Source organism: Typopeltis vanoorti, chromosome 13 (genome assembly GCF_054136105.1).
Source record: "Typopeltis vanoorti isolate ZY-2024b chromosome 13, IOZ_Tvanoo_1.0, whole genome shotgun sequence".
NCBI classification, from domain to species: Eukaryota; Metazoa; Arthropoda; class Arachnida; order Uropygi; family Thelyphonidae; genus Typopeltis; species Typopeltis vanoorti.
Genome location: NC_143561.1, coordinates 30,825,454 through 30,838,918, shown reverse-complemented (window position 1 = coordinate 30,838,918; position 13,465 = coordinate 30,825,454). Strand labels below are relative to the sequence as shown.

Sequence of the window (13,465 nt, the reverse complement as noted above, 5' to 3'; positions counted from 1 at the left end):
GCAATATCATATTAAAAACGAGGATATTAAGAAAGAACTTAACATTGTTAGCATCCAGGAATGTGTTAGCAGAGCTCATCTCAGGTGGTATGATCACTTAATCAGAATGAGAAAGGAAAGATTAGCTAAACAAGTGTTCTCTGCCAGGTTGGCAAGAAAAAGACCCAGAGGAAGACCAAGATATAGGTGGATTGATACAGTAAAAAGTGCCTTAGAAGATAGCAATATAAAATCTGATAATGTTGGATCTCGACAAGTAACAGAATGATTTTGATGAAAATTGTAGATAGGAACTTAGTAATGATATAAGTTTTTTCATGTAGTACTATCATATCCTATACACCCCTTGAGGGTAGATACATATCAGGAATTTGATGATGATGAGATGGTTTAAGAGTAGCATTAAGATTGTAATGGTGTAGAATCCTATTTATTTTATCTGTATGTATATCTTTATCTATAATATATGGGATAGCTATGGTTTTGCTGTAATCTATATTATATGCATTTTTGATGATGTTTTATGAAGAACGTTTTGCTATAGCCATTATTTATAAATGTATGGTGATAGTATTTCTGAAATCCTTCTAAAGAGAATAGTAGGGATTGGGGAGGATTGATTATTTTTTTTAATTCTGTAAGAACTGTAGCCACTAGATAAAGGTGTGTATATAGTTTGAATTCTGCTAAAAGAGAGGCTCCACTGGAACCAAGATTGTAGGCTCTACTGGTTCAAATTTTAATGATGCTGCATTGTTGAGAGAGAGAGGTGGTGGTAGGAAAGTGTGTTGATGTATCTACCTGTGGAAGTGGATTTTCTATATACAGTGAAGGAGAAATTACTCTTAGGAAGGTGTGTCACTAAGGTATCTAGAAAAGTTGAACTATTTTTAGTTTCCTTTTCCATTGTAAACTACATTCTTAGATGAAGACTATTGAGGTGACAGAGAAAGGAGTCTTATGTGTGTCTGGGACATAAGGTCAAATAGAAAGCACAACATCTAGATATCGTAGCCAGACAGAAGGTTTGAGGGGGAAACGAGTCTATAGCAGTTGAAAGAGCCTCCCTGGCTCAGTCAGTTGAAGACGAAGCTCTTTGTTTGAAAGGACCTGGGTTCGAATCCCATTTTGGATGCAAAGAACTTGTCTTTCTTTCAGGACTCTGAAAGTTTTTCCTCCTGGGAAACTTCAGTTTTATATTTGTAAACTAGGTAAATTGGTCAGTTGAACAAACATAATTTACAGTAAAAGAATGCTGATAGTCACAGGGCTAACCACATCCTCGAATTATGGTTACAAAATCTAAGGATGTTTGGAAGGTCATAGGTCACTTAAATGCCTGTTAGAACCACTGATGATGATGAGTCTATGGCTTGTTTTTCAAACTTTTCTGTGTAAAAATTGGAAAGTGGAGGTGAGAGGGAGGAACCCATAACAGTCCCTCTATCTGTGTGTAAATATTTCTTCCAACTCAAATATCCAGAATTGATGGCAAAGGAAAAGAGATCTAAGATATCAGAAGGAAAAAAAAATTTTAAGAGTGTTAAGGGGGCATGAAAAGGAATATTGATAAACAGCAAAGAGATGTCAAAGATAACCAATATATCCATATTTTTTAAAGTTAGCTTTTCAACAGAGGTTTATGGAGAACAAATGGCAACAAACAGCCAGTGACTGAGCATTGTCACTGGGTCTTACCACTGAACTCACTTTCATCACACTTTCTTAGCCAATGGTTATAATCTCCATAGAATAGAAAAAATACTAAATTCTCCAGAAATCCCCTCCATTGCTTATTACAGAAAACTGCAGCAAAACTGTTACCATCGCATACATTCAATGCACATCTCAAAAGATATCTGGAGTGCTTGATAAATCAGCAATGCACCATATTTAAACCATATGTCAAATTGGTAACCCTCATCCAATTTAAAGCTGCTGCTGCTGCTGCTGATTCCAAAAATAATATCTCTCTCTCGAACTTATGACTCCTGTGTAGCACTTTTTTTTTTTTAAATCACATCCAGGAGTATATGAAGTGCTCTGTTCTTGTGACCAGGATGGACATACAGGAAATCTGTTGACCTCTGCCTTGGAGAACATAAAAAATATATCTGCCACTAATGTTATGGCAAGTTGGATCTAGCAGACCATGCCTTGAATACCCCCCTTCACGCAGGATCAAATGGAAGAAAACAAAAGTGCTACGCAGGAGTCAAGTTAGATATTGTTAGAGATATTGTTTCTGGAATCAGCAGCAGCTTTAAAACATACTCCAAAACCTCAATAAAAGTATGGCTGTATCAATTTACAAAAATCTGGGAGATAGTCATTTTAAGATCTAATTAATACTTGTTTTTTCTCTCTTTATCCAACAATAGATAGCACCAATTAGGACTTTGGTTCCTAATGTTGGCCATTACAATTTTTTTTTAAACTACTAGTCCCACAGTTATACCAAATTGTTGTTGTTTCGTGTATTGTGACAAACTGTTCTTGTGTTCTGAAGATGCTGGATATAATACTAGCGAAATATCAGCTAATCAGTTAATAAATATTTATTTACTTATCATTCTATGTTGTGAATCACTACTGTTAAATAAACTAGCATGTACTTCCAACACTTAAGCCTTTCTACCTTGTTTGAGAACTATTACATACAGAATACCAACCTGAACTGATAGAAATCTTTCAGGAGAGCAACATGGAGTTTGTTGGGGGGGGGTCTTGATAAATTTAGTAACTTACATTTTACAATATGATGAATGGTGTATTAAACAGAAGAGATGCATATGCAGTGATTTTATGTCGACTTTGCTAAAGCATTTGATAAAATATAGCACATGATAATTTTATGGAGTATATAAATGATGTTAAATGAGGAAGAGCAATGTCAGGATGTAATGTTGTTGCAAGAGGATTTGAATAAGTTGGTGCTTTGGGATGAAGAATAGGGATGTCATTTCAAATGTTGCTAAGTGCAAAGTTATGCACTCTGGCCAGGAAGCAAGTGATGCTTTGCTTTAGAAGAACTGGTGGATAGGAAACTGAAGTTCAGGGAACACATTGCAAAAGTTTTAAGTTACTCAGAAACTGCTGCTATAATGCAAAGAATGCTAACATGTATGGATAAGGTGGTGATAGTTCCACTGCATAAGGCACTAATCAGGACACATTTGGATTTCTAGGCACAGATCTGATCACTTGGCTATATTGGTGTTAAGGAAACAATGCAGAAAGTATAGAGGCAAATAAGACTATCTCAGGACTCTGGGATGTTGACTATGAGACAGAATGAAGAAATGTGGGATTCAGAGCTTTGTGGAGAGGAGGAGAGGGGAAATATGATTGAGACATATAAGTTGGTAAGAAGAGCCTATCAGACAAATATTGTGAAGTTATTGCATAGGGTAATTGGTCATTGATCATTATTTACTATTTCACATTCATAATTTTTCGATTGTAAAAAAATGGTAATTTCGTCCAGCAATTCGAAGAATCGCTTTAAATCGTTATGACTGGAAAGCCATCTAATTTCTGTATAATAAGGTAGATCGCTATATTCACTTTCTATATCTTCTAGAAAGTTACTAAATTAGTGATGATTAAGTCCACGTGCACGAATTTACAATTTTACTGATTTTAGGACATGTCCAATATTTAAAACTTTGGAGCATAGTGTTTGTTGATGAATAGTGCAATCAAAATGTTGAAAATTATTATTACCATGTTCTTTGATTTTTCTTTTAAATTTGTAACAACTCCTTTAACAATAGTCACGGCAGGAGCACCATCAGTTGCAAGACACACTAGCTTTTTTTAAATGGTAAATTGTATTCATTCAAAACTTCCATAAGGGCATCAAAAATATCAACTCCAGTGGTTGTATCGGTGCATAGGAATAATTTCTAGAAGTTCTTCACTTACTTTTAAGTTCATATCACATCCACGAATAAAAACAGCCAGGCTGGGCGATAACCCATACAGCTGTACTTTCGTCAATTACAAGGGAATAGGTCTGAAATGTTGGAATTATTGATTTTAGTTGATTCCTTAAGTTCCTGGCTATATCATCAATTCTGCTAGCAATGGTATTTCGAGATAAACTTATATTTTTAAATTTCTTTAACTGATCAGGACAACACTTCAACTGCTTTAATAATACATTCGCGAATAAATTCCCCTTCAGTGAATGATTTCGACTTCTTGCAATTAAATGTGATAACAAATAACTTGTTTTTGCCATAGCTCTATTATCTTCAGTAGGTGTGGTAAATACACTTTGTTGATTTTGAAGTGTCAACTTTAATTCTGACAATTTATCTTCATGAAGTTTCACAACATATTTGTCATAGCTTTCTTTATGATTTGTATCATAATGCCTTTTAATATTATATTCTTTGCAAACTGCAATAGAGTTTCTACATATCAGGCATAATTTTTTTTCGCTTGAATACAAAAATATTGTAACTCCCATTCTACCAATCGACCAACCTTTGCCAGCAAAGGTTGGTCGATTGGTAGAGTCATTAGTAGCCTCTGCTACTAATGGCTCAGCAAACAGTTAAGGAAGTTTGAGCACAGTTAGTAGGTGGAAGGGAATCAATTGTTCAGTGCTGTTGGTACACTCTCCCTCGATGAGTCTTTGGACTCCCTGGAGGTGTCACATAATAATAATAATAATAATAATAATTTTTCTTGAAAACTACGATGTTTTTCTTGAATTAATTAGTTTTTATTCATACTGGTTGAAGGTTTTAACATTATTTTTATAAATTCTTTATTAATTATAAAGAAAACACTACACTTTCTTACAACTTGAAAATTGCTAACGGCTAGTCTCCGACTGCTGTGGTCAGCAGATGTAGCTGCGTATGTAGACTTGCTCGTTAAAATTTGGTAAAATTCAATATTTATGCAGTGGTGTAACAAGATTTTTTTGAAATGACAAATAGAACATTATTTCCTTTAGAAATTGCAGGGTAGTTTGGCATATAAAATAATGTTAAGTGTAAATGTTAATTTTTTAAATATGTTTATTTAATTCGGTGTTGTTAAAAGTTAAATAACTATATTGGTTACAAAGTTTGGCAGGCTGCACGTTACTTGTCAACAGGCTTCATACAGCCCGTGGGCCACATGTTTGACATGCCTGCTCTAGAGCAGTGCTTCCCAAACTTCTGGATGTCAGGGCCCCCTTTGCAAAAATTAAAATATTTCACGGCTCCCCTCGAAAAAAAATCGTAATAGAGAGATATATTATTATAATATTTATTGTATTTATATTCAATACAAAACATACACAGCGAATATTGCAAAAATCAAATGCATATATTACATTTTTTGCCTCTTACCATTTGGTTCTGAAGACGATGCGGGCTGTTCTGGTAAAATATGAAATACTGTCCTTTTTTTTTTTTTTTTTTTTTTTTGAGTCTGTTTCTGCTTCTTCTGATTGTTCGCTTGAATTTTTTTTTATCAGCCACTTATCCATCTCAGGGTTAGAGATGATATCAAGGTGATATTATTTGATCTGGAATAGATCAAATAATATCACCACTTACCGATACTGGCACATCACAGACTGATAATATGAAATTAGTGAATATCACCTGAATAAGGGAATCCCTGGACCAGGAACATTTTTCTCTTTTGTGACTTTTCTCCCTTTACGGAAATTAAGCCTAACGCAAAACAGACAGCAAAGGCAGGTTATTAAAATGTGCATATGATTGGTGCGGTATTAACAAAAGATTGCGCAACCGAAAGATAAAAGCATAGCTAACAATTGAGTTGAAATGCTAACTCTCTTCAACCGAATTCCATATGTGAAACTGCCATAACATTCATTATTTATATATATTACTTAGTTTTAACACTTTTACGAATTTTAACAAGTTCGGTTGAATTTTATTGCTGCCTTCGGAAATCGAACTCACACATCTAATTAATAACAATAGTTTTTAGTTAGATACTGTGTTTGCCCATGCAACATATGGTTTTGTTTCAGTCTATACAGCATAGTTTCTGTATGAGGGGACATGTGATTCATTAATTAGTGTGTTTTTATCCCAGTTGTCTCTAATTGCACTATTTGTTGAGAAATATATTACACAGACTCCTCATACCTTATTCACTGGCATAATAAAAGTACTTGTTTTTATTGCCTCTGCAGTATAGTGGCTGTTAGGGAGGGGTGCTGTTTACCACTGCAACCGAGTTACTATCTCCCCACATGAACTTGTTAAGCTTTTAACACATTCGGTTGAATTTTATTGCTGCCTTGGGAAATTGAACTCACACACATCTAATTAATAACAATAGTGTTTAGTTAGATACTGTGTTTACCCATGCAACATACTCTCAGTCTATACAGCATAGTTTCTGTACAAGGGGACATGTGATTATTAATTAGTGTGTTTTTATCCCAGTTGTCTCTAATTGCACTATTTGTTGAGAAATATATTACACTGACTCCTCATACCTTATTCACTGGCATAATAAAAGTACTTGTTTTTATTACCTCTGCAGTATAGTGGCTGTTAGGGAGGGGTGTTGTTTACCACTGCAAGCGAGTTACTATCTCCCCACATGAACTTGTTTAAGCTTTTTTTCATGTGTGAAGTATATGCGAAACTTTTATTGGTAACAGAAAACTAGCTCGGATGACAGTGATAATATAAAACGAATTTTGATATGTATATAAAGTCAATATCAACAGTCCCTGATTATGAACGCATGATGAAAGGGACAGGAAGATTTGGAGCTTCCCTGGAGAGCATTCGAAGTAAATACAATTAACCACTGCTTTGAAATGAAACATATGAATAAGCAATATTTAATAATATTCATTAAGCGTCGAAATACTCAGGAAGCAAAGTTTGTGAACCAACACCAATGTGAATTTTCCCACTGAAATATGAAAAATAACAAAAAAGAAATAATAAATAATAAAAGTTAAATACGTTTCTTTTAAAATAAAAAAAAATCTACTTAGTCTTAAAACATTTTAAATTTGTTTTCATTATTTCATGGCCCCCCTCAACAAAACTTACGGCCCCCAAGGGGACCACGGCCCACAGTTTGGGAAGCGCTGCTCTAGAGGATCACAGTGGAATGTTTAATAAATAAGTGTGAAGGAATGGATTGGCACTATTCTGTGAGCCTTCAGGTTTTTGCCTTCACACACTAGTCTCATGTAAAAGAGCTTCACTAGAAAGTAACTGATCAAAAACAATTAAGATACTGATTTGGCAACTGTTTTGTTTTAAACAAATTTGCTGAGTTTCCATCTTTTATAAAGTAATTAAAATTGTTCACAAGGTTTAAAACCAAAAATGATAGAAATCATTTTTATTCGCCAGAAATCATAAGATCAAACCTACATCATAAAATATTCTACTAATAGAAATCACCACAAATGCAAATCAAAGAATACATGACATTAACAAATGCACCACCTATTTTATATCAATTTTTATTCCTATTTTATCATACTGTTTTAACTGAATCTTTTGACATTTTAATTAGTTTGGGCCAAACAATATGCTAATGTACACTGTTTTGGACAAAGTTTATATTAGCAGATTTCAGGTCACAGTTTCAGTGTCAGTAAAACTTTATTGATACCTTTTGTTTTATATTTACTTTCATTGTTGCTGTATTTTTATTTAATATTTCACTGTTATGTTAATTTCTTTCTCGTTCACAATAATGGGTTCAAAATTTACTGAAGTGGTGAGATCAGTAAAAAAAAAAAAAAAAAAAAAACTTCACTAACAATTTGAAGAAGACTAATTTCAAAATCACAATGAAATGAAATGAAGAACTAATTTTATATTTACCTATCTTTAACCCTTAATATTTGTGTATGGAAATGTCTGATATTTTCAAAACTTTGTTTATCAGTAACTGAATAAACCAATAAGAATCCATCGCCTTTGCGCATATACTGTTCTCTCATGGCACTGAATTCTTCTTGTCCTGCAGTATCTAATACTGGAAAAAATAAAACCAAATATGAATAATGAAAAACTTTCTATTCAATCCTAAAAGAAAACTATGTTATGATTAAATTATTAATTTGCTTATGTCACGCCCATGTGAATAAAATTTTATATGCTTAAAATTAGAACATTCTCAACAATAAAGTTGGCTAAAATGCAATGAACATAGGAGGTCCAACATTAAAGCAGCAAAACTAATTCTATTATAGGTGAAAATATTGGATCAACAAGGGTAGGGATATGTTTCCATAGGTTAAACTCCTGAACTCTAGTATAATGTGTATTGTATGTTTCTACTAAAAAGGCAAGAAACCTATTATTGTTGTTCAAGGTGGTGAGTCACCCTGTATGTTGAGCAGTGTCAAAAACTCCATATGAAGTTACATTTTTGATTTATTTTATTTTATTTTATTTTTTTTTAATAAAATGCAATTATGTTGTGCATGCTCAAAATCCTTACTTTATTCTTATTAATAATATCTTTCAATCATAAAGTTTACTTTCTACAGTAAACTGTTCCTCACGAATACCCACTCCATATCTGTTATTCTAACAGAAATAAATTAACAGGAGAACCACAAGACCCTATCAATTTTATCAATCAAATCTATTCGAGTATTGGCTGTTCAAATCTGCCTATTCAACTGTGACACTGTCAAAAGAGAAAGAACTGCTAGGTGATGAGAAATTACACTGTCCAACACAATTTTTGCTGACTTTTATATGAGACTTGTTTTTTACTAATTTGGGTGCGCTGATTTCAAATATCAAACCCATTTTTCTCTATCACGTCAGGTTTTTCCTCTATGGCGTTTTCTTTTTGCTAATTTGTAAGTTTTTGATATTTTTAAGAAGGCAGTACTATTTAGAGGATCAAAAAAATCGATTTTTGAATATTATTTTCTGAAAGTATGTACTTTTAAAAATCTGTTCCTAATTTTTTATCAAGAAATTCGAAAAATTCCCAAAGATTATTCAAAGCGGTGCGCAGATCAGAATCGGAGCGCTCACCGCTCTCGCTTGTTAGTAAAAGAATAAATGCATAAGAACCTGCAACGGCACATACTGGCGCTTTGAATGCGAGAGAGGCCGATAATTAGATATATAACTACTTAACAATATTCATTAAAAATTACAAGAATATTTATAAAAAAATAACAATTTTAAGATCCGCAAGCGTGCAATTACAAAGATCTAGTGGAAACAATGCTTGAAAATTTCCAGTGCCTAGGTTGCAACATGAGCATAAAGCTTCATTTCCTATACAGTCATCTTGATAGATTTCCCGAGAATTTAGGTGCTGTAAGCGATGAACAAGGTGAAAGATTTCATCAAGACTAAAACTATGGAAGATCAGTACCAAGGAAGATGGGATTCTCACATGATGGCCGACTACTGTTGGAGCCAGCTTTCGAGTAGTAGACATGATGTATTTTCTTCACTGCCAACTAACATGCAATTAACAAGACAAAAAAAACCAGAGACTTTATTGAAATGTTATAAGCACCCATCATACTTTCACGATCGATTAACGATTGACTGATTTCGATCGTTCTTTGTCCGCTATGACGCATATTGCATTCATTTGTTTTAGGCAGTTGTCATCGCCTACTTTTCATCACCTAAATGTATTAGGTTGGTTATCGGCCTCTCTCGCATTCAAAGCACCAGTACATGCCATTGCAGGTTCTTACGCATTTATTCGTTTACTAACAAGCGAGAGCGGTGAGCGCTCCGATTCTGATCTGCGCACCGCGTTGAATAATAGGCTATATCTTCAGGAATTTTTCGAATTTCTTGATAAAAAGTTAGGAACAGATTTTTAAAAGTACATACTTTCAGAAAATAATATTCAAAAATCGATTTTTTTGATTCTCTAAATAGTACTGCCTCCTTAAAACTATCAAAAACTTACAAATTAGCAAAAAGAAAATGCCATAGAGGAAAAACCTGACGTGATAGAGAAAAATGGGTTTGATATTTGAAATCAGCACACCGAAATTAGTAAAAAACAAGTGTCAGATCATAATCAGCAGAAAAATTTTTTTTTTGTTGGCCAGTGTTATTATTGGCTTAAATGCCAATAATAATTTCTCACTATCACTCATATCTATCACTACCATTCACTCATATCAATAATTTCTCAACTATAATCTCCATAGTCCCTATAGTGGGTCCATACTTTACTTTAGATCACGGGATTCAGATACCACTACTACATTTTGAAGATGTACCCGGAGAAACTTCAGACATCTTGTGTGATTATCATTTGAAAAATGTCAAGAAATACTCTCTTGATAAAAAGGTGATATGTTACTGTGCCAATAATACCAATACAAATTTTGGAGGAATAAATAGGAGGATTGAGAAAAATGCATTCAGAAAAATTGAAAGAAGTTTGTCTCGTCCTGTTCTAGGCATTGACCTGTTCAGCATATATAGTGAATAATTGTGTTCAGACTGCTACAGACACACTACCTGTGGATACTGAAGTGATAGTAATTAAAATATAAAAATATTTTCATGTCTACATCCAACTTAAAGAATTCTGCAAATTTGTAGATATCAAATATAAAACAATTTTGACTCGCAGTAGTTCAAGTTTTTTGAGTTTATTGCCTGCAATACAAACAATTTTTATGAATATATTTGAGGGTCTAAATCATATTTTCTTTCAAGAGAACAAATCCCCAAAGATGTTACAAGATTTTTTTGAAAATTCAGTAAATGAAGTATATCTTTTGTTTTTGCATGGAACTTTACAATTATTTCAAACTGTAATCAAGCAAGAGAGTCCAATTCCATAACTGCAACAGAGGTTATTCATGACTTATTTTTTCACGGTATTAACAACACCACAAACACTTTTATTAACAAGGATGTTTTATTAACGCTAATATTTCGCTGATTTTCAAATCAGCATCATCAGAGCACAACACACGTGTAAACGCGACAGTGAGTGAAACAATATAATTGCAGAAAGACAAAAGATCTAAAGTCCTATTTTTGACGCCCTCTAACGGAAAAAAAAAAACAGCAGTTATCCAGGAGTTTTTCTTAGGATAACCGTCTCCCAAATTTTTGGCAAATTAATGCAACCATATTTGTTAAGGTTGGGAGAATTCTTCAAAGCCATTGCTGACTCAAAAAATAGTCTTTCAGATCTATAACGACTCCTAAATAGCACATTCGTTTTTCTCCATCTAATCCTGTGTGAAGGAGTGTCCAAAGCGTGGTCTGCCAGTCCCGACTTGCCATAGTAATAGTAGCGAATGTATCTTTCATGTTCTTCCAGGCGGATGTTCACTGATCTTCCTGTTTGCCCATAATAGGCTAAGTCACAGTCACATGGAACTTCATACACTCCTTGGTGTGCTAAAGGGTGAAGTTTATCCTTTGGTGAGCGGATCAGAGTTGCCAGCTTGACATGAGGCTCGAAGGTGGTGCGAAGGCCATGTTTCACCAATACTTTGGCTATCTTTTCCGATGTACCTCTGATATAGGGAATAGAAATGGTCATGTTGTATTCTTGTGTATTAGGGGGGGGGGGGGGCAAAGTAATGGGCCTATGTAGTATTTTTTCTATTTTGTAGGGATTGTAGCCGTTGGCTAAGAACGTATGGCGCAGGTACTGGAGTTCAGTGGTCAGAGCTGTATCGTTAGAACAAATGGCTCTGGCTCTGTGTGTCAGTGTTTTTAAAATGCCGTACTGTTGGACTGGATGATGATGTGATTGTTTATGTAGGTATCTTCCTGTGTGTGTAGGCTTCCTGTAAATAGAAAAAGATAGTGATCCATCTGAAAGGCGGGTGATTAATGTGTCAAGAAATGGTAAACAGTTATTTGATTCTTTTTCTACTGTGAAGTGAATTTTGGGGTGTTGGCTGTTTAGGTAGGTGACAAAAGCATCCAAAGTGTCTTGTCCATGGGGCCAGATGGCAAACACATCATCTACATAGCGCAACCACACTAGTGGCTTGTATGTAGCTGTGGTAAGTACTTTGTTTTCAAAGTGTTCCATGTAAAAATTTGCTATGGTTAGTTTCGATGTCACCTCCCTATTTACCAATGTACCACTTATAGACACTCTTGAATTAATCAAGTCTAAATTTCCCCCAGATATTTTCGAATTATTTCAATTTACCATGAATGCAGGTTACTTTACATGGGGGGGGGGGAAATTCTACAAACAGATTAATGGTACTGCTATGGGTTCCCCCCTCTCCCCCCCCCATTAGCAAATTTTTACATGGAACACTTTGAAAACAAAGTACTTACCACAGCTACATACAAGCCACTAGTGTGGTTGCGCTATGTAGATGATGTGTTTGCCATCTGGCTCCATGGACAAGACACTTTGGATGCTTTTGTCACCTACCTAAACAGCCAACACCCCAAAATTCACTTCACAGTAGAAAAAGAATCAAATAACTGTTTACCATTTCTTGACACATTAGTCACCCGCCTTTCAGATGGATCACTATCTTTTTCTATTTACAGGAAGCCTACACACACAGGAAGATACCTACATAAACAATCACATCATCATCCAGTCCAACAGTACGGCATTTTAAAAACACTGACACACAGAGCCAGAGCCATTTGTTCTAACGATACAGCTCTGACCACTGAACTCCAGTACCTGCGCCATATGTTCTTAGCCAACGGCTACAATCCCTACAAAATAGAAAAAATACTACATAGGCCCATTACTTTGCCCCCCCCCTAATACACAAGAATACAACATGACCATTTCTATTCCCTATATCAGAGGTACATCGGAAAAGATAGCCAAAGTATTGGTGAAACATGGCCTTCGCACCACCTTCGAGCCTCATGTCAAGCTGGCAACTCTGATCCGCTCACCAAAGGATAAACTTCACCCTTTAGCACACCCAGGAGTGTATGACGTTCCATGTGACTGTGACTTAGCCTATTATGGGCAAACAGGAAGATCAGTGAACATCCGCCTGGAAGAACATGAAAGATACATTCGCTACTATTACTATGGCAAGTCGGGACTGGCAGACCACGCTTTGGACACTCCTTCACACAGGATTAGATGGAGAAAAACGAATGTGCTATTTAGGAGTCGTTATAGATCTGAAAGACTATTTTTTGAGTCAGCAATGGCTAATTTGCCAAAAATTTGGGAGACGGTTATCCTAAGAAAAACTCCTGGATAACTGCTGTTTTTTTTTTTTTTTTTCCGTTAGAGGGCGCCAAAAATAGGACTTTAGATATTTTGTCTTTCTGCAATTATATTGTTTCACTCACTGTCGTGTTTACATGTGTGTTGTGCTCTGATGATGCTGATTTGAAAATCAGCGAAATATTAGCGTTAATAAAACATCCTTGTTAATAAAAGTGTTTGTGGTGTTGTTAATACCGTGAAAAAATAAGTCATGAATAACCAGCAACGCCTAAGCTTATCAGTTAGACTGCAACAGAGGTGTTAA

At 34.8% G+C, this 13,465-nt stretch overlaps 1 protein-coding gene across 1 annotated transcript in view; it reads right to left on the bottom strand.

The window, feature by feature from the left end:
* Window positions 1-13,465, bottom strand: part of LOC150100026 (ras-related protein M-Ras-like) — a 107,633-nt gene that overhangs the window by 67,368 nt on the left and 26,800 nt on the right. Inside the window, exon 2 of the mRNA XM_090402583.1 lies at window positions 7,845-7,998. Coding sequence (XP_090258709.1) covers window positions 7,845-7,998 — 154 coding nt within the window. The remainder of the gene's footprint in view (window positions 1-7,844; window positions 7,999-13,465) is intronic.